The sequence below is a fragment of the Ostrinia furnacalis genome, unplaced genomic scaffold (genome assembly GCF_004193835.3).
Source record: "Ostrinia furnacalis isolate ACB-3 unplaced genomic scaffold, ASM419383v2 OfSCF2997, whole genome shotgun sequence".
NCBI lineage: Eukaryota > Metazoa > Arthropoda > Insecta > Lepidoptera > Crambidae > Ostrinia > Ostrinia furnacalis.
In genome coordinates this window covers 532,791-559,240 of record NW_021133236.1, presented here as the reverse complement: position 1 = coordinate 559,240, position 26,450 = coordinate 532,791, and the positions used below count along the sequence as shown (strand labels likewise).

Genomic DNA, 26,450 nt, shown 5'->3' with positions numbered 1-26,450 from the left:
ACCAGCCTTTTTATCCAGTCATAATAACTATTTTAAAATACTCTTCAGTTAATTTCAAATTTTCCTTTCTACTTTACTTTGGGCTTAAGACCGTCAAAAATACGTAATAATTAATAGGGTTTCGATTAATTTACAACATTGTACCCTATTTTTACAAATTAATAAATTAAATATGAAATGAAATCACCTTATTCACAATTAATTATTATTTATTCATAAGTTCCTACTTACAAAGTTTACGTACTGCGAAGCAAGTGTTCAGTGTCCTCCGTTCTGATGAAGGCACATTCTAGCACGGCTAAGCGTAGGTTTTTCGCTTTAGTTTTCGCAACACATAAACGTTTTGTATCACAGTTTCACTAAAACAATCCTTTCATGTAACGCGTTTACACTGTTTATCTCTTCTGCGCATACCAGTCGTTTCAAGTCACTACCTAGTGGGCGTGGCCTAGTTCTTAATTTTATGGCTTTGGGTACCAGCCTTTTTATCCAGTCATAATAACTATTTTAAAATACTCTTCAGTTAATTTCAAATTTTCCTTTCTACTTTACTTTGGGCTTAAGACCGTCAAAAATACGTAATAATTAATAGGGTTTCGATTAATTTACAACATTGTACCCTATTTTTACAAATTAATAAATTAAATATGAAATGAAATCACCTTATTCACAATTAATTATTATTTATTCATAAGTTCCTACTTACAAAGTTTACGTACTGCGAAGCAAGTGTTCAGTGTCCTCCGTTCTGATGAAGGCACATTCTAGCACGGCTAAGCGTAGGTTTTTCGCTTTAGTTTTCGCAACACATAAACGTTTTGTATCACAGTTTCACTAAAACAATCCTTTCATGTAACGCGTTTACACTGTTTATCTCTTCTGCGCATACCAGTCGTTTCAAGTCACTCCAAAAATCCATTGGTGTCAGGTCCGAGGTTCGTGGTGGCCAAGCTACTGGACCCCTCGTCCAATCCACTGATCACCAAACATATTATTCGCGCACTTGACGTCCTTATTGTGGGGGAGCACCATCCTGCTGGTAGTAGAGGATTTGGTGTAACGCTAAGGGTACGTCATCAAGCATTTCGTCTAAGACGTCTTGCAGACACTCCAAGCACCATTTTGATTAAATTATTCGTTGTTTGAATACACTTCAGTAATTTTTGTATTATTTATAACGTAATTTGTGTTTGATGGATTTCTCAGTTTTTTACAAGTGTCAAAAAGACATTTTAAAGACAATAGATTGCAATAGATATTTAAAAATACAATAAAAAGTAAAAAAGTCTCCCATCGCCATCGCCAATAAGTGATGTGCATGTGTTACGATAATTAGTGGTGTGTTTAACAGATTGTCGATAAAATAAAATACTCAAGATTAAAAAAAATTTTTTTCGGGCATTATTTTTTTACGGATTTGTGTTCAGTATCAGTAATATAGTAACCTCTGTAAATATGGCAAGAATGCAAAGTAACACCCTGTATAAGCGTGTTATTGTTATTCTTCACGAACAGTAATAAAATAAACCTACGCTCCGACATCATTATAAAGGTATGAAAAGTAAACACTTACCCCTGAGCATCTCAAACCTTTGAAGAAAAATCCTCTTTGGGGTGTGTAATTTGATATTCTGCATACAATTTTCTAAGCGTCTCGTTACGACACTTTAAGAATGTTTTCATTTCTGCATTTTTTTAAACTGTTTTAACATTTTGGTCTCTTGAGTTATTTGGTAATGAAGTTATAAGTTGTAAGTTATACCGAATTTAAAGCTTTTTAGGCAAGCGAGTTTTATTAGATGTTTGGCAAATTAAATAATTTAGGTTTATAAAGTTGTGTACACAAGAATCAGTTTAAATCAATCTTGTAAATTAGAAAAATGAAAATGTTCAAAGGTTCACATAGAATCATTTGTGTCATGGATATTAGCAGGGAAAATGGTGCTTTATCGGTGAAAATCAGTACCATCTACAGCCTTACTTCACAATAAAACATATCCACCAAATCAAGCATATGAGTAAAATAGCAATTGGAAACATACAATGTACTTGTATCTGTATACAGTACAATATTCAACAAAAGTTTTGATTGAACGTTAAACTTGAGAGACGACTGTGGCATGAATTCACAATCTGCAACAATGGCACATCAGCCTTTACATTTTTGTGGCAAAATAGCCTGTATTACAACTAGATAAGACTCCTCTGTCTAGCTTGATGTACTATCCGTACTTGTCAGTACTAGTTCAATATTCTCTTTCAAGTATCTCCCAGTTATTCCCAGATGTCGAAAGTCGCTTTTAGCCATTGAAGCTCGACAAGTTCCCTTGGGGATGTCAGAATTCCCATATCCATTCTGCTACAGTCGCCGACATGCCTTTGTACTCTGCGTTACAACTTTAAGGTGATTTCAACAGCCGTTTGAAAAGGCACTGATACTCGTGTGTCATTAGCTCTGTAGTCAGTGACATTTTAAAAGTCCTTTGAACAGGAGTGTGAACTTTACATATAATATTTTACGAAGTTACCATATTCTATTATAGAATGGATTTTTATGATGAGGTACTGTATAAATTCTCAATATTAGTTTACTTTAGTAATAAGTACCTACGTCACATCAATGGAGAAATAGGTTTGCGAAATTAGTCTAAATCTAGTTTTTTTATTTCTGCGAAATTATTCAATTTAAATGTGCTTCTCTGGTGTCACAATGTGTGAAAAGTACCTACGTAATATAAAATTAAGAAAATTTATCTCCCGCGTTTTTCTTGAAAACAGGAAAAAGGTAAAAAGTAGGTAAGTCGCCCCAAAATATCTATAAGAAATAACGAAAAAAGGGCATAATGTTTAGAACAGAAGGACCTGCTACGTCAGAGAGCTCCGCAAACACGCTCAAGGCTCTTGAATAAATAAATTATGTAAAAATGCGGCTTAACCTACTACAGTGTCAACCCTACCTGCAGCCCTTTGTAGTGATGCACTTTATATCGATAGATTTAGAGACCTCGATAGTTGAGATTCTATGTTCAGACAAAAATCGCTCATTTGACCCTCGATTTATTTATGTAGAATACCAAAATATGGTTAGCCGCTGTCGTAATCACAGATATTGCCGTGGCAACGAGCCGCCCGCGTTTTCAACCCCCGTGCCACGGTAAAGTAACCGCAAACATCAGAGGCTGCTTCGGACGAAATTGCGCCGTAAAATTTGCATCAATTTTTCCCTTACATTTACCATATTAAACGGGGATCGCATCTACATACGGGCACAATTTTAAACCACTATTTGATATACGTATATAACTCTATGATGTTCTCTTTTTCGAACACTAGATTTGCCTATATTTTCCGTGTTTCTTTATTTATGAACAGTTATTTAATGGATTTCACTTCTTAAGTAATAATATACAATTTAATAAATATTCGAGAAAGCACAGACCCCGAGGGATGCCCTGTGCCAATCTGAAAAAAGAAAATTAACTTCTAAAACGAATTTCTCCATATAATTTCAAAGCTTTATCGACTTTGATATTGATTAAATTTTAAGATATTTGATATTAATGCCTTTTTGTACAGTCGACAGCTAATCAGACTGTACAGATATTACATAAGATTTCATATTGTTTAGACTTTAGATGATGTGCTGTCGTTCGTAGCTAGAATCTATCGACAAATTATTTAGTGGCATCACTAACCCTTAGCGGCTTGTTCGCGACGCGTTACACAAATGCTTGCTCGAGTGTAAGATTATCGGCGGTCGCTTTGGTGGTATCGCATTTTAGGGTTAGGGTTACAATTTTATTTGCGCTGAGGGGAAGAATTTTCTTACTATTTTTTACTGTCAGTTACCGATTGTAGTGGGAATTTGAATAGGAATGAGATTATGCGAAAATTGATACAGTATCCCAGTTATGTATTTTGCATTAAGTAGATCTTGAAACTCATCCTTCGGGATATTATTTATTTATTTTACTGTCTTCTTAAAGGAACAAAGAGATGTCGTTTTTATTATGTGAATAACATTAAAATTACGGAAATCGTTTTTGGAAATGTTAGATAACATAAACAGAAATTAAGAAAAAGAAACATTAGACGGAAGTTACACGAATGAGGTCATCGAAAAACAAAGGTTCCGCTTCAGTTATTTAATTTTCTTTTCCTTTACGTCTTTACAATAATAAAGTTGTTAATGTCGTTATATTATTACACTAATTTGCAATTCATAAGAACCTGTCTGCGCGGGCTCTGCATAAATTTATTTTGTCTTACTTTAGGCAATTATTGTACTTACAGGAGTCGTATATTATTTAATTAATGGGTCCGTTGAAATTTGCGAAGAAATGTGGGGCGGCTTTGCGACAATTTGCGTTTGTAAGGTTTCATAAAATAAGCAGCGCTGGAAGCGCTCGGCTAGGCGACAAGCGAGCGTGTAAAGAATTGGGTCAACTGCGTTATTTTGTGGTGGAAATACTCCCATTTGAAATGTGAAAGTTTTTTTAATGTTAACACCGTTGTATCCGGGTATAGCTTTTCCGCGTCATTAACGTCTCGTTAGGCTAATGGTTGGGGTTGCACTTCTGAGGGTGTTTTTGTGGAACAGAGATTAAGATAGATGTCAGATTCGTAGATATCTTGCTTGAAAATAAAATTAGCGTATCCAGGCAATGTCGGATTTCGTTTATTTTCGAAGTTATTTTGTACAGTTGATAGTGTTTCAAGTATGTCACTAAATTTTCTTTCGAGAAAAGCAACTTCAAGGCTGTTATTTCTATTTGAAAATGTCACAATACTTTCGATATTGACATTTCAATAAATACCTACATTATACAGACGAAATAGGACCTAATTCTTTGGGAATCGTTGAAATGACTTATTGTATATTACCGTACCCTGGTCTTTATCAAACTTTGTAAGCCGGCATCTGTTTCGCTTCGCTGGACCGACGCGTATTGCTGTGCGACTCCAAGACAAAGTTGTCTTACAGGACGTTCAGGTTAATTAAAGTTCACTATGTTTTGACCATAATAACATCCAACACAGTAGCAGTAGGTTTGAGTGTGTAATCAACCTCATGGTTTCTGGGGTCAAGTGAGAGAAGGGACTCTCTCAAACCACTAAACCACAGACAACTTATGGTTATGGTCGATGGTGTTGCGGCATTCGATACAAATAAAATGTAGCATGGACTCTATTTTATGTGGGACATCTGTCAGTTATTTGTGGGCCCCTACTGAGTGCGTGCATCTGAAAAGGTGTATGTGAGTTATGTAGGGGTGTAACCATGTAAAAGACGAAAATGAAGCAGACTTACTGATTTCTTTTGATTACCAAGGATACTGTGAATGATTTCTGTAGACCCACATCAAATAAGCAGAGTGTAACAGCTAAGATCGAGTACCTCGTCAGCTTTATAAGACTTTTAGTAGGCGTTTGATAAGTATTATGGTTTACTTTCAAAGCTTAACTGTCCTCCAATGCTTTATTGTCTTGTCCGTGTCATCTGATAATCGAATCAGGATCTCCGGATTTAAAAGAAGTATAAAGCCCTTTTGAAATCATATGAATATGCTTCTATTAATATAGTTTCAAGTAAGAATCTAAACTCAACTTCAAGACCATGAATGTCATTAGATCAGGGGATTGCTTGCGTAAAATCAGAGTAAATACATATGAGTAAGTAGGTCATCTTCATAGAAACGCACCGAGCGCGGTTTGTATATGTGAGCGCGCCAATACAAATGCGGCGCGCACGCACACACTGACAAAATTTAGCGTGGATTAGCGGGGTGTTGCGCCGGTGCATTTCTATGAAGTTGACCTACTCATTTGTATTTACTCTGATAAAATTCACAATTGACTTAGTTTAATATGGCCCGGAATTCAGTCGTTTGTTTCCCTTCAAGTTCAAGTATTTAATATGTGTGAACTTACTGATGCAGCCAGCAAGTGTGGTGTAATAGCGTAGGGCGTGTTTGCGTATTCCGCACGCGTGGCGGACGACTCTCGGCGAAACTCATTCGGCTCGGGCACCTGCAGCTCGCCGACTAATTTGGGCCGTGCTTGGAACTGGCAGATTGCTGTTTTAGATGATTGATTGTGGAAGTGTAGGTATAGGTCTGCTGGTTCGGGTGTTGAAGTCATTCAGTGGAAAATTGCAGTTTTTTTAATTTAACTGTTGGTTAATGCTTACACAAAGGATTAAAAGTCTCAACTTAACTTACCTACACAAAGGGTATATCTATTGGATCAAAATAGAAAGTTTCGTTTCATTATAATACGAAACTTACTATTTGTTTAAACTTAATAAAATCGATTGCCTCAGATGGAAGTTGAATAATTTAAAAATAGTTAACTATTTTATTAATTGCTCTTAGCCAAAGTTAGGCACTTTTAGGCCATCCATTTGTTCCAGTGTAAATTAATATTTGCGAGGGGAGGCTAGCTTTCAACAATAAATCTCTGGACGGAGCCGCTGAAAACGGCCTGTGAATTTTTCAGTAAGTTGAAATACTAATACAATTTGAATTTAATCTCAGCGGTATTGATGAATGAAATTCACAACATAGTCTCTCAAATAATCATTGTCACACATATGAAATAAAAGCTAGTAGGTAGTCGAAGTAACAAAAGCCAAGGAACTTCTGTCTGCAATGTAGACGTATGTATTAAAATTAACCTTCTAGTGTTACAAACTAAGTCGTATTTTCAGTGCAACTGTAACATAATGGGCTAGGACGTGCGTTTCCTATCGTAACCTTCACCTAGACATCGCAACTAAATCCGCGATGAGTTTTTAGATTTGCATTCTATAAACTCGATCGTCGGCACGAATTTACTCTAGCGCTACGCTTGTCGGCGCGGCAGCGGGTTGAACTAATTGATCGTGAGATTTTGTATGGGATGACGTTTTGAGTGGCATTCTGTAAGGAAATTCCAGCCCCATTCCGAAACACACTTCGCACTCGAATGCGCTCCAAAATGTCAAATAAAAAGTTAGTATTTTGTGAGTGAGAATAGACGGAGTTTTAGAAAATTGCATTAAAATTACTTTTATTAGTGTTCAAATGTGTTAAAAATAAGTTTTGTGATATTTATTTGAACTAAATTATGCATATTAGGGATGACACGAATGTTTATATTAAAGGCAAATGGATTTCAACTCGAGTAAAGGTAAGCTTATGTAAAGTTATATTTTTATTACATTGATATTATTACACAGTTTAAAATAGATTTCAAACAATGAATACATGGATCTTCATACAGTATCAGTAGCTAGAGTCTGTATTTTATTACATACTTCGTTGGAATACCATATATAAATTTAATGATTTGTTTCAGAGATATTATGCACCTTGTCATTTTTGGCTAAAGGCAGTAATCTGTAAAGTAATTAATAAATTTACCAGCAGAGAACGATAACGTTTTTACTGTCGCAAAGGTTACCATGCAAGAAAGTGCAATCGGTAGGTAAATTGGGTAGGTATCAATTTTGTAATAGTTTTTTTAGAAAATTACATTGGGATAGTTGCATTTAGATAGCTTTGAAAACCACTAGGGTTTGATATAAAGCTAACGAGTTCACAATAGGTACATTCACATACAATTACATAATAAATATTGTTACATTAGCAAGGAAATTTAGTCCTTATGCTTATATTTAATACAATAAATAACTTATGTCCTTGTGTGATAGAGCAGGTCTTTCTTCACCCTTATGTCATTGTAACCTCACCACTCGAAGAATGTGTCTTCTAATATTATTTCTTTTTTCAGATAACAGATAAAGATCTAAATAAGTCAAATGCGGATCCAACTTAATATGGTGGAATGGTGGTGCTATGCAAGTCTGATTTATTTTTATTCACTGTATCTACCTACCTATAGTAAAAAAAAACACTTAAGAGATGTACAAAGGCTGGTGATGAAGTGGTTTTGCTTGGTGAGTCACTACTACTTAGGATGTGAGGCAATTTTAATTTTTGTAATGTGTGATTGATGCTTGTGTTCTTTTTTTAGGTGATTTAGGATATGCTCCACGCGCCTGCCTAATGACACCAGTGAGTGGTACCGAAGATAATTCCCCAGAAGCACTCATATTCTGCAAACTATAAATCAAACATTTTACATCTCTATGTATGTAGGTACCTAAAAGAATAATAAGTGTGGATATGTACAAACTTTCATTAAAATTTTTGTTTTATCTTAATTATTTTGAATAATAAAATATACCTATGTATAAATGTATTTCGTATTTAAAATAATTATTAGGACTACCTCTAATTATCATTACTTTCTGAGGGGCACAGTAATAGAAATATGTAGTAAAGAAATTAAACAAATAAAGCTGTAGTAATATTTTATCTTTAATCCATTTATTAGCTTCTGCTAAAGCTTCCAATCCTTTTCCCAGTTCAGTCAGGGATTCAGTCAGTGTCTCTTCTCTTTCCGCTTTGCGTTCCACACAATGTCTGCAAGTCCTGCTGTTCTACCACCCTCAGGAATCTCTCAGTAAATATCGCGTATTCCGATCGCTGTTGAGACGGCGGTGGAGTAAGGCCCTTTTCACACGTCCCGGTTGCCGGCTAACCGGCGCCGGCTACCCGGCGTCAAATGTATGGGCATGCCGGATTAATTACGCCGGAACATGTGAAAGCTACGTACCATGCCCATACACTTCACCACCGGGTACCCGGCGCCGGATAGCCGGCAACCGGAACGTGTGAAAAGGCACTAACAGTAGGTACGTGGAGGAGTTGTGGAATGTTATGCTGAAAAAGACAGTATGAAAAATAATGTATTAAGTTTTAATGGCATTTGTGACATAAGTATGTGCATGGCATAACATCCATACAAGATAAAGTTTTCTATATCCCAAACAAACTTAGTGGGTTGGTTTCAACCACAGCTCTATTACTTGGGCTTAAATAAAATGCACTTTAGTAAAGTACCTACTGAAGCAATTTGTCATAAACTGCACAAGTAGTTCATGATTATTTCATTAAAAATAAAAAAGTCCCAAACTTCGGTGGTTTTTGTCAATTTATATATCTGACTGGTCTTTACAATATAAAAAAAAATTGAACAAAATCNATCGACATGCCGCTCAGAAACTCTTTGGGCCACTCAGTGACACTAATTTGGAACTCAAATAGCTGGGGACGTTGCTAGACAACCACGCTGAAATGCCTGAAATATTGTGAATGTTTGGAGCTGGATCTAATTAAACCAAAGTTACTTGAGTAAGGTTAAGTTCACATTTAAAATTTGACGTATTTATAGGTGAACAAAGTCCTATTTTGTATGATACGTGACGATATTATGTGCCAATACTCGATATGACACTTTGACCTTCCTTATCACATCCTTTACCTGTTCTAATAATAAATGGGCATACGTATAGTCATAGGTATAGTACTCAAAATGACTGTTATTTATGGCAAAACAATTGGTAGGTAACATAATTTGAGTAACGCAAAAATTTTACAATAAAATACTTATACTTTTCTTTGTGAGGTACGCAAGTTTTCATTACGTCTGTAATTGTATGTAGAAGAGTACATGGGAAGATATTTCATACTTTGCATACGTTTTCAGAATCAAAATTCTCAGTAAAAAGAATATGCCAATATACTGTCGCTTATTACACTTTCTCCAGCGAATCCGTTGCTTTGTCCTAAGTTTTATAAAGCATAGTTTCAAACCGCTGAATATTTGATTACTGTTCAGATTAAAACCTCTTTGCAGCTTCTCGAAAGCGCTGCAACGAAACCGCTCGTTGTCAAGAAGTTCAAGCGAGTCTTGAAAAAGAGCTGGACCAAAAAGAAAACTGGCCACACGGAAAATAGCATCAGGTTCACATTAAAATTTCAGGCCGTCCCCGAGCTACGGGAAGCGGTTCGCTAAATATCGATCAAGGGTAATTTTGCACGACCTAAGCCGTAATATTAGCGATACGGTTGAAGTTATTGTACTTCTGATACCATCGACTACTACGAATATCTCTGCTTTAGACGAGTCTCCTTAACCTGTGTAAGTGATGGCACTCGATTTGTCGTTGACAATTTGGCATTGTTGCCAGATTTTCCTCAATAGAATAAAAGAAACGATTTTATTCATATCCAAATTTTATTAATATCATAGGATTAATAAGCACCTTTAAGCGTGATTATTTCTTTAGAATAAGATTAAACTTGAAACTATTTAGTACGAGAGCCCGCGACCAAAATTTTTGTCTCATAGCAATACGGCCAAAACCGCATCAAATCGATAGATACGATTATCCTGAACTCGAAAATACCAATATCAGACATTTTCCGCGTAGCGTTTGATCTGACCGAATTTTCAAAATTGTCAAAGAATTTTACCGAACTGCATCATAGCAATATGTCTGATTTGGAGACTGTAGTTGAATGATAGTTCTGAGATACCGGAAACATTATTTTCAGACGTTAGTGGTGTAGCGCAAACCCGTAAAATCACTTAAAAAAATTAAAAATGAGACAAAAAAAATGTCTCATAGCAATACGTCTGAAAATCTTTTTTATTAGTAAATTTTGGTTATTTGATGCGAACAAAACAATTTTCAGACGGAAATGTGAACGCATTAAATTTTGAGACCGTTTTGAAAATGTTAACAAATTTTACCGATCGGTATCATAGCAATATGTCTGAAAATTGTTGGACATGATAAAATAAGTTGTCCACATGTGCAAAAAATTTATATCAGACAAATTAAGTGTAGGTAGCACCTTCTCTATCATACAACTTTTTGATACACTTAAAGTGTCTGAAAACAGGTTTTTGGTAATCATGGCAGCAATACGAAATGTTGAAAAAAATAATTATCCGTATTGCTATGATACAGGTCGGCTAAATTTGTTGACATTTTCAAAAATGCGCTCAGGCTATATGCTACGCGCAAAATGTCTGAAAACAAACTTTTTCGTAATACAATTATAAAATCTATGTACATTTTCACTATCAGACGTATTGCTATAATACAGACTGTCTTTTTTTTTTGACACAGCAGAAATGGCCTCCCACGCAGTTGCTACACTTTCGACCGTTACTACACACCTAGTCGGGTTCAGAATCATACAATCTAACGATTTTATAGGGTTTTTGCCGTATTGCTATGAGACATGGTTTTGGTCGTGGGCTCTCGTACTAATTTCTATAGTTTTTAGACAATGGTATTTCTAATGAGACGTTTTGAATATTAAACCTTGTTCTGGTAAGGGCATTGCAGGTCTAAATCAATTGATTGTTTAAATTATGACATCAAAAAATTTATTTATTCTTGAAATAAAGCTTTATGTTGTCAAAAAAGTTGTTTTACGCAATTTTTATCTTGAAGGATTTTTCTTATTTCTATTTCATGTTTGATCTTTCGAAGCTCTTTCAATATCTAAAGCTTGACCTTGAGATCTTGACTCGAAAAGAAACTTGCCCTAAGACCCTTCAAATTAAAGTCCACGGTAATCCTTTCAACTGATGGTACGATATCACACGCCCAGAGCGGCACATAAAGTCTTATCACAACTTTAACAGCCCACACGATGGAAGACGGTGATAACAAAGAAAGTTGTGCGGGAAAGTACTGAATGACGTCACCATTCCAACCAATTGCAAATTCACAAAGTGGGGGTTCTTGAGGCGTTTCGAATCGATCTGCATATTTCATATTAATTATTCACAGTTCGAAGTCGATTGGCCTCTGTCCCGAGAGTGCTAATTCACCATCACATCGATATTTGCCCCGATAATATTGGCATAATAAATGAGGTAACGTTCTCCCTGACTAGATAGGGGATTGTATCTGAAAGTATTTAGGTATTTATGACCCACGTAGTCTTGTTACTGTGGCAAATGGAACTTGAGACTGCCCGTGAACTAGGATTTTGACATATTGATTAGTTATTTATAGTCACGTTGCTACAGGCACAATATTTCGCCTGAAAACAAATTTCATTTAGATCTAAGTATGAATTATGTAATTTTAGTAAGTAATGTTTCGATCCTTGTATTCGTATCAAAATTTATTCCAAAAACTATCGGTATTGGAAAGTTATTTTGTATATATAAAAATTTGTTAAATAAATTCAGAAGAATTCAGAATTTGGTTTTGTGTGGTTTTTGCTAATCCTAAAATTGTAAAGCAGGCGATAGGGTCGCATTTTTGTCATGGTAATTTGTATGGAAATGTATGTGAGTTCAACGTCTCGCAGTTATATGCTAAAATACGCTGACAACCTGATTAATAAGCACTTCCTAGCATAAACAAATACATAACATTTAGGTGGTTTTGATTACTCAATTTATATTGAGTATGTAGAGTATTATGGCCAGGTTAAGCCCGTCCTCAAAAAAAGTCCATAATAGCCTATGAGGAACTTAAGTGTCAAAAAACTACAACTTTTGGTTTCACAGATCTCGGAAAGATATCTGGCAGAAAAGTCACTGGGCGTTTATTTGTTACATACTTTACTATTATATCATGCTACTATCTACTGCCACTATCAGTAATAACCCTCAGGTATACATAAAAGGCTATCAAATTTGAATATCTTTTATTTATTTGATACCATTTATAGCATCATTCGAAATGAATGTGTTTCTCCCGCCCGACAATAGCATAGGACAATTTCCCGATGCTCACCGTCTGTTGTGAACGAAGTGTTTTTCCATTTCCTGGAGTATTGCCCGTAGGGTTGACGCTTATTGCTATATATTTGACAGCTGGCTGTTGGACTGAAGTTCGGGGATACAGAATTGGACTGGAAATATGGACTTCTAGACTTAGTACTTTAAAACAAGTTTTATTTTGAAACGGCACTCGAAACTTGACCCGCCCTTGAGCATAGTCTAAAGCAAGATTATTTGTTTTTTTTAATAGACTAATTACAGCCTTGAATTTTATCCTTTTCATAATTTATAGGTTTCATAATTCGGGTCCTAATATGGATAAAAACGGCTTGTCTTTTTACCACAACGAGGAAGCTCTTGGTCTGCATTTCTTTGGAAGACGATCAGGCTCAAAGTGGAAGCGAGATTCACCCAGTCCTCAACCGAGGGCAACTGGTTATCTCACCTCCAATTTGTAGATATTTAATTGCGATAAAAAAGGTGACCAATGACCACATTGTACTAATGTCACCAGCTGACAGCCCTCGCCGGGTCGCGACCCACTCGCGTTTCATATCCGTCGGCTGTGCGTCTGCCGTGAAATTACCCACTTAATCTGAACATCCAAGATTGATCGATGACAGGTGTACTGTACGACAACACGATAACAACATGATATTAGGCAGGATTCAATTTCGCAACCGGCAAGGAAATAAGGTCATTTTTCTTGGGCATGACAGATATTTGATCGCGCGCGCGGAGAGCGTCACGGTTTGGCAATTACTGGAATGTATGATGTATTTGCCTAATGCATGCAATTATTTTTCGTTTATATCCATAGATCAGGATTTCTCAAAGTGGGTACGCGAACCTCTAGGAGTTCGCCATTCGAGGGCAGGGGGTTCGCGAAAAGATTTACGTACTTAATGGTGGCTGAATTAAAATTGTCCAAAATCGCCTAAATTGACTCCATTTGCGACAAGAAACAAGTAACCTTGTTTTCTTCAATAGTTAATTTCAAGTAAGGGGCGATTTAAGGGGTTCGCTGTCACCTTGAACCTTTTACAGGGGTTCATGGAGCCGAAAGTTTGAGAAACCCTGCCATAGATACTTAACACATAGACACTTCCATGTGTTAACTATTTAAGGATATAAACGAAAAAACATCGTTCATTCTCAGCTTGACCTGTTTTTAATGGTATCGTAATTGCATTAAAGACAAACTGGATATTTTAACGTGTCAGTCAATATTGGTATTTTTCAATTTGTAAGTTGAACGATGCAGTACTTATCAATTTTATAAATAATGTAACCTACCTCTTAATATATTTATATGATATCTAGTCACCATAGTAGGTCTGTTAAATACATGAGTTTAGTGTGTCAATTCTTTATCATATTATTCTTTTTTGTTTTGCAAGTTTGTTATCTCCGAAATGTGACACCAAATTGAAGTCACCCTGTTTGACCTGTGCTACGTTATTGTTGATAATGTGACCCTCAAAGCGTACCTATTTTAGCTGGAATTGCTAATCTGTATCTGTTTATGTATTGCAGTTAATTACCTGCATCATGTGACTAGAACGATTTATTTATTGTACGTACGGATAGTGGCCGACCCATTTTCATTGTTTCTTTTATCTGAATGACATCAAAGTATTATAGAATAAAACATAGGAAATGTTACTAAAGTGTTACATAGGGGAGAGCGAGGCTGAAAGTGCCGATTTTCACAAATCCTTAAATGATTCGGATAAAACAAGTGCTATGTCTGAGAGTAGTGGTGCATCCTAAAGCAAATTTAATATATTTTACAAATTTATTTATATATAATATGCATTTTAAATAGTTTTTAAGAAAAAGTGATTTTTTTACTCAGCGGCGGCAAGGCACTACCAGCCCCACTTTGGGGCAAGATGTGCCGAGGCTGAGGTCGGTTGTTCCGTTGATAATGCTAGGTGTTTTACATGAATGTAAACTAATTTAGAGTTTAAAAGACATCAGTATAACAATAACTTATTTATTCATTATACTTTTTATAATAAATTGACAGTTTTTATAATACTAAATACTAAAATTATATAAAAAACAAATTACCTGTACTTATGTCATTATTTCAAACATATGTCACAGCTAATTTACCCCGGGCACTTTCAGCCCCGCTCTCCCCTACTTTTATTCATTAATGAAATTACTCAATTTCATTAATGCAGTTCACAATGTTATCATAAATCATCAATATCTTCGTAGCCTGTATGTTAATATAACCAGTAAAATCTCCCACGAAACTCAATCTCGTGAAGTAACTTAATAATCTAAACCGTGATCTAGTTCTACACAATCTACAGTAGTGGGCACCTCCAAATATTTGCGTTTTCCAATTCGAGCGAATCGACGGAGGCGGCTCGTGCTAGGTCCCGACGCGCTTGTGTTATGAATGTTTATTTTTCTTTGGTTAGGGAAAGCAAACGGTGCATTAATTAAATTGAACTATGGATTTTGGGGTAGTAAAACTGATATTAGTTTAGTCACGCCTATCTTTAGATTGTTGTCATTTTTAGATTTTAGTTATCATTTCTCGATTGCAAATTAAATGCCGATTCAGGGTTTTGTGAACGGTTTTGATCGTTCTCGTATTGTTAGATGATAATGCAGTATGCCTAGGTATGTTATGAAGCTTCTTTTGGCTGTGCTGTATAAAATTGCTTTACCTACCTATATTGGCCTTTAAAGTGGTTCCCATTTTTGTTGCACCTTTATCCCAATTTTTCCAGCATACTCTATTACATTAATCGTTCTTTTGTACATTATCGTACATCGCAATTTTATTGTCGACTGTCGCTATGCACATTATACAATGTTCATTACGAATGAAAATTAGCAGCGCACAGATCCTTCCGTTCTAATTACTGTCATTTTATTTACGTTCTCATACATTTGGACTTCACTTGCTATTATACTACGTTATTGTTACCTTTTATAGTCGTGTGTTGACATGACTCTACCTTTAATGTCACTAAAATTTTCATTAATTAAAATGCCCTAATTATTTCCACTTCACTTATTGATACAACCATAAAACCAACAATAAATATCATGCCATTTCAGGAACGTCCTAGACAACGCAGGTAATCTATTACTACTAGTAATAAAATTAAAATACAAGCACTGTAATAGGTAGGTACATAAGCACGCTCGTTGATATAAGAGCTCTTAGCTTCTTTTTTGTATAGAAGTGTTTTTTCGGACTCGTCACTCAGTCCGATTGAAACTGAAGAAGCTTCTACCCGTATTATCTTGCAAACAGCACTCTGATCATCTGAAAGAAGTTACGATTTATTTCGAAGTGTCGAGCTGTGGTCTGCTCATTTACACCGATGATTGCAATTAAGATCGAATCTCGCATTCGCTTTGACATGGTTTACGCCTAATCCCATTCCCATGCCTAACTAGTCAAACGCTGATTACACCAAATTAGTTTGCGAGTTGCGACGTTTGCCTAACCGAGTTGACTATTCTAGGGTTAACCAAAAATGCATTATTCAAAGGTTAACAGAACTAGTTTGAACTTTAGTTAGCATCCCTCGGTGAGGGTGACAAAGGTCATCGTTAAGTGCTATGATTGATTAATTTGAATTTCCAACCCTATTCACAACAACTTTAGGATTAAATTGTAGGAGTCTGTAAGACTAGGTTCAGTCTCAAGCATAGATTTTTTGAATTTCAATATTAATAGACCAATGACAGGGTAGAATCTATGACTAAAGATGAAGACGAACCTAAAGTGGTTAAAAGTGACCCAGAAATTCCAAATAAGCTCTATGAGACCGAGGTTTAACCTAGTCAAATAAAATACCGGTCTTTTTATCAGATAGAGAGCACAAGCAAAGTTTAAATAGAAATAATCTTGTCATTAGATCAACTGGAGTAAATAGCAGTTTAAAAGCTAAATTACCAAGAACTATTCATGATTCACTAATCAAAGTAATTTGCTCCGTCCGATACCGATACGATTCCGTGCGACTAATTCCGAATGAATTTCATTTCGCGGCCTTGTCGTCGTAACCCAATACTGATCGTGGTCAGGATCAATCCATTGGTATTAGTTACTCAAACAACCTTCGATTTGTCCTTCGGGTCTGTTTATCCGTTAATTAATATTAACTGGTCACTCCAGGGAGGTTAATTTTCTTAATGATGCCAAAGAAAGAACATTATGTTCCATAGATCTTCGGGCATACTTAGGTACGTTTGAATTACAAGGCCCTTATCTTTGGAATAACGTCGTTTGATTGATGATTGACGTGCTTTTTCCATTGGTTTATAAATAAAATATAATTAAAACGAAACAAGCTTATATCGTCTTAAACAAGCATTTTTAATTCCATTTTTCCTTGAACACAGTAATTTTGTTGCAGGTTTAGGTTCTACGTATATTCAGCGTTCGTAGAGCGGCGAACAGTTGCGGCGGTGCGCATAATCGCAGCGACTAAAACGCGCGGCGCCGATGCAGTCATGTGTCGCATCTGGTTGCCTGATAACCGCACGCTCACGCTCAAGGCTAGGGTTAAGGTGAGATTCATCTGCTAGCTACGTCCTACACCTCGACACTAATAAGTAGATAGATAACACATTATTGTGCACCACAGAAAACAAGACAGTAGGTATGCCTACCTACTATACAGACAGTAGGTAATTAAGTAAGGTTTCGAGATGGTAAGCTATAGCTAAGTCCTTCACGGTATATCCTTCACTGGTTGGGTTTCATTGAATCTGGCTATACAAGAGTTGCAGTTGTGGGAAGGATAGGTGGAACTAGTCCCGTTACGCCTAGGTATCGTTTAATAAATTTTCGGAAATGATATCTAGTTTGGAATTGGAAACACTTCATTCCACACCTCGACACTAATAGTACAGTTTCAAGACAACAAGCTATTCTCTGGGAGTAATCAACCTTCACTCGTTGGGTCTTATAGGAGGCCAAACAAAACTGTAGATTCCGGCTATACAAGAGTTACAGTGGTGGGAAGGAGAGGTGGGACTAGCCCCGTTACTCCGTTACCCTTTCATTCACTTTCGGTAACGAGTGTTACCGATGTTCTTCCCAATGATCGTTTTAGAAGTAGATCTCTTTTCGTGGATATAATTTCTTCCTCTTGATGCGATTAATAAATTACAAAGTAAAGAGATAAGAAGTGTTCACCTTTAACATTTTAGCCAAACATTACGAGTATGCTTATCAGAAAAAAATGTCCCCAATATCATTAATTTGTGATGATAATGTTGTAACTCTTATTCATGTGCAATGTTTTTTTAATCCATTTCAGGCTATCCGCGAGAACTGGAACCTGAAGTACAGCGCCACCTATGTTCTGTGTTTGCTACGTGATACTGGTGTGAAGCCCCAAGATACCGTAGGAGCTTCCATCTCAGTGGTGGCAGCCAGCTCACCCACACGACCACCGACCAACTTGCTTACTGTACTGGACACGGAACCTAAGAGCGGTATTGAGGTAGGTTTTTGTTCTTTCTAAAATACCTTAGTATAGCGTAGTCATGCCGTTCAGTTACTAAGGCAGTTGTAGGTAAGTATGTTTGGTAAATAGAATTATACCAACCCCTAACTTCTAAGCGACTAACAGTCTTAAGTAGAATTTCTTGGTAACTGCGTGGAATGTGGCGTAGGTAGCTAAACAACTAGACATCTAAGTATTCGGAAACTAGTGGCAGGCATTCGCTTTAGGCAGAAGATAATTATATTCGACAGCTCATATTCTTGTTCCATTCTCGCAGCTAATTTATTTTCAAATTTTAAATATTCATCAATAAAACATCAATTTTCGTCAGAATTTACGCATCATAATCCCCCAGATAGCATGCAGCATGTTAGATTAAAGCGGCCAATTCCGCTAACATTTCTTTCGTTTTCTAATGAAAACGGCCATTAACGGAACTAAATAATAGAACATTCTCACAACGAGCCCATCCTCAAACTTGTTAAACTAACCAATGAATAATGCATTAGATAACGCACAAGTGGGAATCTGTTTCGGTGGTTATAAGCAAACGGGCTATATCTGGCATCTGGTGTTTGCAGCGCGCCACAGTCGGCCATTGTGGGGATCGCCCGGGGCAACAAAAAGATTAGTGTGTTCAAGAGTGTATTCTTGAATATAGAGATACTGCGGAACAATGCGCTGTTGTTACAGCCTCAGGCACGGTATAATGCTTCTGAAATAGCGCGTAAAATAAAGAAATACTTTATCGTGAACTGCTGATCACGAATTCATATTTATGTTATTATTTTGATTGCCGCCTGATCTGGTACACTCAGCGGCGGTTTGGGCTTGAATCCTGCTGGGAACAAAATTTTGCGTGGATGAATATTTGGATAATGATTAGCCGTTCTCGAGTTTCGTGTTTAGAAACATAATATCAAATCTCACACACACAGTCTCTCTCTGCACAGTCTGACTGAAGAATATCAATAGTGTTGATAAAAAAATTACAAAACTGCAAATATTTTTTATTAATTTCCAGGAAACGCTGCATGTGTGCGTCAAACCATTCCATTTCTCATACTCCCGGGGTGACTGGCTGATCGAATGGTTCGAGCTGAACCGTATATTAGGGGCCAGCCATTTCTACATGTACAACGAGTCTCTCTCCGCGCCTGTGGGATGTTTACTGGACCACTACAGGAGGCAGGGGCTCGTCACGCTGCTGCCTTGGAAACTGCCTATCATATCTAAAGTGGAGATCAGGTGAGTAATCATAAAGAATTGTGCTCGTTCTCCTGGTAAATTACAGAAAGTCGTGATTCTGCAGAGGAGATCAAAAATGATCTGATGATGATGATGATAAATCAGACAAGATAGCATACTTTTGTCGTATTTTGACATGTGAATATATGACCATTGACCATAGTTATTGTCACCTATACAAAAGAAATAGAAGCACATGTTTGCAACACGAGGACTTGCGCGTTAAAGAAGGTTTTCAAAAGTTAATTTCGTGATCACGTTTTTTTACCAACACAAAATATAAGGATATTTTGTTATTTTCATAAAGTGGGTCACGAACCAAACGATCATGATTATAGTGCACAATAGGCTTGATTCCGGAGTACAGCCCTTTTTAACGACGAGAGATGACTAGCATTTGTGCCACATGTTTTCGTTTTATAAGATTTTATTATTTCGAGGAAATATAATAATATGCCATTCTTGGTAGGTACTAGGTAGTATGGAGGACTATAGGCTCATCAAGTCTTGCATCTTATCTGGTTAAAATACGTGCTATTTTTAATAGCCTGGTGTGCTACGCTTGCCAAATATTCATCAGCAAGCAATCATAATAGTAACGATGACTGCAACGTTCTCGATGTGTAATCGATATTAAGTTAGGCACAAACATGTCACAAGTAGGGTTAGTTACGGGGAATACCCGATGTGATTGAACGGGCGACTATGATTGATTGTCCGACTGAACAGTATTTGAATGATCGATGATAAGTGGCTCTAGTCTGTGTAATTAGTAATGTGAATGTGAATATCGATATGAATATTAATGGAATCGATAGTTGGATTTGAAAAATATTTGGAAAGTGCCGGTCGAGTGATGTTCAGTACTTCAGTCGTCATATCGACAAAAGGACAGCGTTTTGTAAACTTCGAGAACATGAATTTTTGTTATAAAAACTTACGCCTTTTGCGGTTTGTCTTCTACATATAATCAACATCTGTTACATAAATGCATTTAAATAAAATAAGATGAGAAATATGTGAAAAGAGAACCTACTTGCAACTATAACTAATGAATAAAATAGGTTTCGCAATTTATACAAAATTAACAATACACCTTAACCAATTTGACGATAAAGTGTTTATTATGTACTTGGCTAATTCGATATGCTTTCATATTAAACATTGTTGAATAATATCAGAAGAAGATATATTTTCAAGAAATAGCGGACCGAAGTTTCTTTAACACTGCCATATCCAAATTTTCTTTCGCACCGTTTGTTTTTAATTTATCAAATGATGTATTCGTTGTTTTGAGGTATAAGTAACTTAGCCTAATTGTTTGCGTCATATGCTATTAGCGAAATTTTTAGGGCACTAAAATTTGCTTTACTTTCTGTATCCACATCATCAATCTTCATTAGTTACTTGGTTCCTCTGTAATTTGTTTGCTTGAAAATAATAACGCAACTCTGAAAAAAGCTTTTTTGAAATTTTTAGTAATTACGAAAGTTTGTTACAGCCAGAATAATTCAATTTTAGATAATTATTTACTAATAACATAGATCGTTATGTACAAAAAGCAATAAAAATGATCAATTTAAGGTAGTTCTATCAAGTCAGTGTTCCTTGTATGTGTTGCAAATACGGTTTACGTTTATCACGGAATAGGATAGGTTTTTGCAACAATGCTCACACTTGGTTGCGGTTTTAAATTACCGTAACCGTATCTAAATTATTGTAGATGTAATAGTCTTCGATGTTTTTTTATACTTTTAAATCATACATACTTTTTTAAAATCCCGAATATTATTCATTTCAGAACGGAAGGCCAGTTCGCCGCCTTCAACGACTGTCTCTACCGGTCGATGTCGACCACCGGTTGGCTGCTCGTCATCGACGTGGACGAGATTGTCATGCCTCGTCGGGAGAGGAGTCTGCCGGCGCTGCTCACTGCCCTAAGGGCCTCTTACAGCCCGCCTTCTAAAGCGCCGGCCGCTTTTCTGTTTAGAAACGCCTTCTTTTATATGCGGTGGGAGGTAAGAGTGCAGTTATTTTTACGTAATATTTGGCAGATTATAAATGTCATATCTTGATTTGTCGTCGATGTAGACGAGATCGTCATGCCTCGTCGGGAGCGGAGTCTGCCGGCGCTACTCACTGCCCTCAGGGCCTCTTACAACCCGCCTTCTAAAGCGCCGGCTGATTTTCTGTTTAGGAACGCCTTCTTTTATATGCGGTGGGAGGTAAGAATTAACTTAGCCTTTAAAACCTCTTGGTAGATCATAATGCTATGATATTATGTTGGATGAGATCGTCATGCCTCGTCGAGAGCGGAGTCTGCCAGCGCTACTCACTGCCCTCAGGGCCTCTTACATCCCGCCTTTTAAAGAGCCGGCCGTTTTTCTGTTTAGGAATGCCTTCTTTTATATGCGGTGGGAGGTAAGAGCTCCATTTGTCTCTTCATCTTTGCAGAACTATTGGTAGATTTATATCAAATATTGCTTGTCATCGACGTGGACGAGATCGTCATGCCTCGTCGGGAGCGGAGTGTGCCGGCGCTACTCACTACCCTCAGGGCCTCTTACAGCCCGCCTTCTAAAGCGCCGGCCGCTTTTCTGTTTAGAAACGCCTTCTTTTATATGAGGTAAGAGGTAAGAATTAACTTAGCTAGGTAGATCATAATGCTATGATATTGAGAATTGAGATGGACGAGATCGTCATGCCGCGTCGGGAGAGGAGTCTGCCGGCGCTACTCACTGCCCTCAGGGCCTCTTACAGCCCTCCTCCTAAAGCGCCAGCCGCTTTTCTGTTTAGACGCGCCTTCTTTTATATGCGGTGGGAGGTACGATTGCATTATAACTTTTGGCAGATTCATTAGTATACAAGCATGCCTTGCTTTGCCATCAATATGGACGTGATCGTCAAGTCTCGTCGGGAGTGGAGTCTGCCAGCGCTACTCACTGCCCTCAGGGCCTCTTACAGACCGCCTTCTAAAGCGCCGGCCGCTTTTCTGTTTAGAAACGCCTTCTTTTATATGCGAGGTAAGAGAGTTTTAGCAGATTAGTAACTTACACATACATACAATCTTGCTTTGTTAATGATGATCGTCATGCCTCGTCGAGTGCGGAGCCTGCTAGCGCTAAGTACTCGCGTCATTACACTCTTTTCTATAATGCTCTCGTATACTCTGTGAGATGAGTGTTTATTGTCACTTATTTAGGTCTGGTTCAGACACGCGCGATACCCGCGTAATTTCTGGGAAGTTCTCGTACATTTGCATCAAACCGTAATCGCATGATTACCGCCTCAGTGTCTCGCCTATGAGAACCACCCAAAAACTACGCGGTTATCGCGCGTGTTACAAGGCCTTAATAGATACCTTTAATCATCGCATTCTTCTTCTTTACAGGACGACCCAGAAGCGCCAGCGCCGTTACTAACCGCGCGCAAAACGCGTCGGTGGGCGACGCCGCACGCGCTGAAGAATCGCAGCAAATATGCGCTGCGGCCGCGAGACGCGGTCGAGCTGGGCAACCATTTTGTTTGGGAGCACGCGCCGGGCGCCACGTCGGCTGGCGTGCCCACGGAAAGGGCGCTACTACATCACTATCGAGTAAGTTATTATTGGTTTCCTTCTATTATGTAAGTATTGTGAAAGCGCTCGAAAAGTGATGAACGATCGGAGTAACCGCGTCTCTGTCAAGCTGCGGAATGATTTTTTGGGGTTACACGTTGGGCGCCAAGTTTGCAGGCGTGTCACGAAGCGAGCGCTACTAGGTTACCAATGTGCTTGCCTGTATTAAAGTATTTGTAGAAAGCTCGAAAACTATAATCGAATTTAGTACTGGTTGTAAGTTGGGGAATGATTTTTTAGGACCACGCGTTGGGCGCCAAGTTAGTAGGCGTATCAAACTGTCGACGGCATATACAGCGGAGCAGTATAGCCTTAACATCAGTAGGAAAAATGGCATAAAAGATCGATTGCTCAAACTGTATGTTATAAACGCCTGTTACCAGCATTAACGATATAAATAACTATTGCATTTTATCATCTCTTTACAGATTGCATGCGAGTACGGTGGAATGAACTGTTTAACGGTGCCATCGACAGTGGACCGCACTGCCCACCGCTGGGCAGAAGAACTGGCCCAACGAGTGGCCGCAGAAAAAGAACAAGTCAAGAGGACTTGCCCGGCGACGTCACGTTGAGGTGACATTTGATATCACTACCAAACCAAAGTCTAGGTATTATAGTGACAAGAAATATACAGTTTCTTACTTAATTTAGATTCTGTAGAAACGTTACCAAATGTTTAAAAAATGTTTCACTGAAATGGAACACGGAATTTGAAGATTCACGGAAGTTATTGCCAGGTATGATAAAAACTTTAATACCTTTTTAGTAAATATTATGTTAGAGTCACGCCGCGAGCTGAAATACCTACACGAACCACTTACAAAGTGCCAAACCGTCTACAATTCATTTATCCAATCCAAGATTAGCTTAATGTAAGTAGAGCCAATCCAAGAACGATATTCCATTATATTGGACTGTCTCACATTGTCATACATTGCAACAACGTTGGATTGACTCAAATATATCTGCCAATGTTGGATTGACAATTTATTGTTTTGGATTGGCATTATTATCATAGATTGGCTCTGTGTAAATGGTTGATTTAGCTCACGGAATGATTGACGCTGCAATTCCAGAGTTTAGCTGAATAAAATAGGTAATCCTCTGGACAGATTCGTAAAATTATTTATAATTTCATACAAATATCGATAAAATATTTACGTAAGGCCGAAGTTTTTGTACAAGTAAGAAGTGCTTCAATATTTAGAATTACATGAAAGTCAATCGCGTTATATATTTTTTACTACAAAGCAATAAATACACATTTTTCATAGTAGACATAGCGTAACATTTGTAATAAATAGGTAGTGAAATATTTCAAAATGTTCACACACGTACTTGCTAGTTGCTATCTAAAGGTATGATTTTATATGTTTGTAATTTGAAGATTTTCAGGCTATAAAATTTGATACAGATGACATAATTTTTTAAAATGACGCAATTACGTAAACTATTTTTCGCATGCAATGTACAACAATGCCTCATAGGATATTAGGGGAGAGTTCGGTATATTGTACCGCCGGGTAAATTGTACCACCCTCATATTTCGTAAAGTATTTATTGAATGTCTGTAATTGCAACACTCAGCGATACACAACTAAATTCAATTAATATCGGCCATGTGGTTTTTGCCGTGACATCGAACACGTGTGTTTTATTTTGAAAAGTATTTTTTCATTGTTTTCAAGTAACTTTTGACAATGCATGTTTAGTTTGTAATTTTATTAAATTTAATCACAGGGTGTTTCTAATATATTATTTAGAAGCGTAAATTAGTGTGTATTACAATTATTTGAAACATTTTTCGATATTTATAAGCTTTATTTTTTACCGATTTTTTAAAAGCACTATCACCTAGTCGGTTAAATTGTACCACATCAAGTTGTATGGAACTTTACCAAAGGATTTTGAAATTTTTTTTTAGTAAATCATATTTTGAAGTTATAATAGCGTAGTTATGTTTGACTAGCAATAAATGAAAGCAAAAGACTGGCAAAGTAGATAAGGAACAAGTGTGCGTTTCGATAATTGGAATTACAAAACTTTTACTCAAAATCGTGATAACGTGTGAAACAATATCGATTGTCTATGTTATTAACTACTGTTCCTTTTCGTTACCTAATTTGTTAAGAATGTATCGTATAATATTTTGCCATAGTTTTTGGCATAGGCTTGAAATTTATTGAAATCCAATTTAGTAACCCTGTGGTACAAATTATCGAACCGGTTGGCTAAATTGGACCGAAGCTCTGAACTCGTATTTTGTTGATTTGTGCTAAATATATAACAATTGTGTTGATTAATACCTATGAAATAGTAAGTTGAATAATTTCTCTTTAATTATATACCATGAACATTAGCCAAAACAAAAGAAAACTATGTGTAAAATGGGATTGAAAAAAACTGGTCCAAATTACCGGACTCTCCCTTATGATGCCCCAAAGATATTTTTTATAAGCATGATGTTACACCTGATTCTTTGTTGTATTTATGGACATGCATTAATTTGCATGCATGGAAACAGGATATCGTTTTGGTGCCCAACAGTTGGCACTACTGTAGAGTCTGTCCTTGTCAATCACTGTCAATTGCTAGTGACGAAGACAGTAGCGCAACTGGTGAACGCGGTAGGAGGACTATCGAATTTGAACTTACCAGGATGGCACCACTAAGTAGGGTCATGTCAATCGCCAGTGGTGTCAAGCCAAACTGTTCATTATTTTTAATGTTACCTTGGAAAATGACCTTGCCATAAAATGCCGAGAAAGGCCAATAAAGCCTTTTAAGCCATTTCATGAAGACCATACTCGTGCCAGAAGCTACATATGTATTATTGTTGTTACCTAATACAGAATAAGAAGATTCCGGATTATTTATTATTTTCTTATTAATTATATAAATTTTTTGCTCACGCATTTAATGGACCGACAATCGTAATAATAAAGTTTAGGTAAAGTATTTGTGCCATTTGGTGTTACTTTTAAGTATCAAAAACAAGTTGCTCAATATTGAAATCAGTATTATTATAAAACTGACATGTTTTTGATGGTAATGTTATCTTTAGTAAATGTTTATGATGATTTGGACTTCATTATAAGCTGATTTTAGAGTCACGCTGACGCCCGCTGACCGTCAGTGCTGACAGCCGAATTGTATGAAGCGTCGGCGACGAGCGATCAGCGTCACTCAGGAACGTTCCCTTCAATCCCAACTAATATTATAAATGCGAAAGTAACTCTGTCTGTCTGTCTGTCTGTCTGTCTGTCTGTCTGTCTGTCTGTCTGTTACGCTTTCCCGCTTAAACCTCGCAACCGATTTTGATGAAATTTGGCATAGAGATAGTTTGAGTCCCGGGAAAGAACATAGGATAGTTTTTATCCCGGTTTTTGAAACAGGGACGCGCGCGATAAAGTTTTTCTGTGACAGACAAAATTCCACGCGGG

The 26,450-nt window shown here is 37.0% G+C and overlaps 1 protein-coding gene and 1 long non-coding RNA gene across 3 annotated transcripts in view; both read left to right on the top strand.

Annotated features, from left to right (window-relative positions):
- LOC114356902 (uncharacterized) overlaps positions 1-24,495 on the top strand; it is a 63,782-nt gene extending 39,287 nt beyond the window's left edge. The window contains exons 3-8 of the mRNA XM_028310287.1: positions 17,043-17,196; positions 17,952-18,137; positions 19,165-19,388; positions 21,190-21,406; positions 22,780-22,983; positions 23,433-24,495. Of these exons, the coding sequence (XP_028166088.1) occupies positions 17,043-17,196; positions 17,952-18,137; positions 19,165-19,388; positions 21,190-21,406; positions 22,780-22,983; positions 23,433-23,579 (1,132 nt within the window). The 3' untranslated portion in view covers positions 23,580-24,495. The remainder of the gene's footprint in view (positions 1-17,042; positions 17,197-17,951; positions 18,138-19,164; positions 19,389-21,189; positions 21,407-22,779; positions 22,984-23,432) is intronic.
- On the top strand, positions 6,759-8,099 carry LOC114356903 (uncharacterized). 2 transcript variants are annotated; one of them, XR_003656260.1, is made up of 4 exons: positions 6,759-7,170; positions 7,339-7,463; positions 7,774-7,939; positions 8,017-8,099. It is a non-coding gene; the product is annotated as an uncharacterized LOC114356903 (long non-coding RNA). The 2 variants fall into 2 exon arrangements; XR_003656259.1 differs by lacking the exons at positions 6,759-7,170; positions 7,339-7,463 and having other exon boundaries at positions 7,728-7,939.
- Positions 24,496-26,450: the final 1,955 nt, after the last annotated feature.